Below are 2,300 nucleotides of genomic sequence, written 5' to 3' on the forward strand. Positions count from 1 at the left end.
CAGCCTACTAGACCCAAGTCGGAAACCTCCCAACTTCCCCCTCCTAACCTGTTATTCCTAGGCGTTTACATAGCTTCAGCCTGGTAAGAAACGCAAAATTAGCAACAGTTTAAAATACCGCTCTCAGCAACAAATGAGATGGCACCTGACTGTTACTCCCTCTGAGCACTGTACAGCTGAGTATTCAGGGAACAGGTGTGTGTAGAGAAAGGCCCAGGACAGTTGGGCTGACGGCAGGAGGTGGATCTAGGCAGGTACCCCATCTGTGGGCGCGGGTGGGAGCATGACCTGGCAGGTGCCAATGCCTGGCCAGCTATACATAGCCAGCCAAAGCTTCTTACAAGAGAAACCTCTTTCGGCCCCCTTCCCCGGTCCCAGCCACAGACCAGAAGACTAAATCCCCTGTTAGTTATTCAGCCTCAGACAGGAAAGCCGCTCGCTAGCTGTCCACCAGCCCGACAGGCCCGCGGCAGCCTGTCCTTCCCTCCCTTTCCCTGGGAGCGCTCCTTGTGCTTGGCCATGGTGGACATGGGGGGCCTGGACAACCTGATCGCCAACACGGCCTACCTGCAGGCCCGGAAGCCCTCGGACGGTGACAGCAAGGAGCTGCAGCGGCGGCGCCGGAGCCTGGCACTGCCCGGGCGGCAAGGCTGTGCCGAGCTGCGGCGCGCGCTGTCCCCGCACTTCCACAGCCTGTGCGAGCAGCAGCCCATCGGCCGCCGCCTCTTCCGCGACTTCCTCGCCACGGTGCCCACGTACCGAGAGGCTGTGGCCTTCCTGGAGGACGTGCAGAGCTGGGAGCTCGCTGAGGAGGGGTCCGCCAAGGACAGCGCGCTTCAGGGGCTGGTGGCCGCCTGTGCGCCTGGCCCTGCCCCGGGGCACCCGCACCCCTTCCTCAGCCCGGCTCTGGCCACCAGGTGCCAAGCAGCCACCACTGAGGACGAGCGAGCAGCCGTGGTGGCGCTGGCCAAGGCCGAGGCCATGGCCTTCCTGCAGGAGCAGCCCTTCCGAGATTTCCTGGCCAGCCCCTTCTACGACAAGTTTCTGCAGTGGAAACTCTTCGAGATGCAACCCGTGTCGGACAAGTACTTCACTGAGTTCCGCGTGCTGGGGAAAGGTGGTTTTGGGGAGGTAAGTGTCTGAATGACCAGGCTGCAAGGTCAAGCGTCAAGCATAAAACAGGGCTATGCTGCCTATTTTTTCTTTTTTTATTTTTTTAATCTCCAGGGAACCTACTTAGAGCTAATTTCAGAGCCATGTGGAGCATTCCCAGCCCACTCTCCCCACCTCCCTTCCTTCTGGTCACCACCTCAAATAAAACAAGTGGCAAGAGAGAGAAGCACAGTGTGGACGTGGCCAAGAAGCTCTTTCACGGGGTTTAGTCAGAAACATGCTGGAGAGTGACAGCCACATGTGATGGAAGCTCTCTCTTCCCCTTAGCTGTGGTGATGGAGGCAATTGGAGAAAAAAGGATATCTAAGAAAATACTCATCTTGAGGAAAAGTTGAGAACCTGTTTTGAACCACTGCTGGGACCAGCTCTTTCTTTTTTTAAGTAAAACACGTTTTGAGATAAAATTGACATAACACAAAACGAACCATTAACCATTAAAGAATGTACAATTACGTGGGGTTTTGCACCTTTACGATGTTGTGTAACCACCACCTCTGTCTAGATCCAAGACATGTCATCACCCCTGTGCCGTTCCCCGTCCCTCCTTAACCTCCTGCAGCCTCGGCAACAGCACGTCTGTGTTCTGTGTCTGGATTTGCCTATGCTGAAGGTTTCAGACAGTACGTGACTTCTTGCGTCTAGATTCTTCCGCACAGCGTGTCTTGGAGGTTCATCCACGCTCTATATATCAGTGCTTATTCCTTTTCATGGCTGCATAATGTTCTATTGTATAGATATGCCACATTTTATTTATTCATCTGTGGAATGGGTTGGTTCCACCATTTGGCTATCAGGCATAGTGAGGCTATGAACATTTATGTGCAAGTATTTGTTTAAATAATTGTTTTTATTTCTCCGGGGTGCATGCCCAGGAGAGGAGAACTGCTGGGTTATATGGCAATTCTGTTTAACTTTCTGAGAAGCAGCCAGACTCTTTCCCATATCTTACATTCCCACCAGCATTGAAGGAAGGTCACAGTTTCTCCACATCTTTGCCAACGCTTGTTATTTTTCCATATTTTTTTGTTATGGCCAACCTAGTGGGGGTGAAGTGCTATCTCATTGTAGTTCTGGCTCTTTCTTTCTTTTCTTTTCTTTTCTTTTCTTTTTTTTTTTTTTTTTTTTTT

General features: G+C 52.1%; 1 protein-coding gene across 1 annotated transcript in view; it reads left to right on the forward strand.

Moving 5' to 3' along the window:
• The first annotated feature begins 367 nt into the window (after nucleotides 1-367).
• Nucleotides 368-2,300, forward strand: part of GRK7 (G protein-coupled receptor kinase 7) — a 31,750-nt gene continuing 29,817 nt past the window's right edge. The window contains exon 1 of the mRNA XM_003789448.1: nucleotides 368-1,131. Coding sequence (XP_003789496.1) covers nucleotides 520-1,131 — 612 coding nt within the window. The 5' untranslated portion in view covers nucleotides 368-519. The remainder of the gene's footprint in view (nucleotides 1,132-2,300) is intronic.

Source organism: Otolemur garnettii, unplaced genomic scaffold (assembly GCF_000181295.1).
Source record: "Otolemur garnettii isolate 467f Iridium unplaced genomic scaffold, OtoGar3 scaffold00032, whole genome shotgun sequence".
Lineage (NCBI taxonomy): Eukaryota > Metazoa > Chordata > Mammalia > Primates > Galagidae > Otolemur > Otolemur garnettii.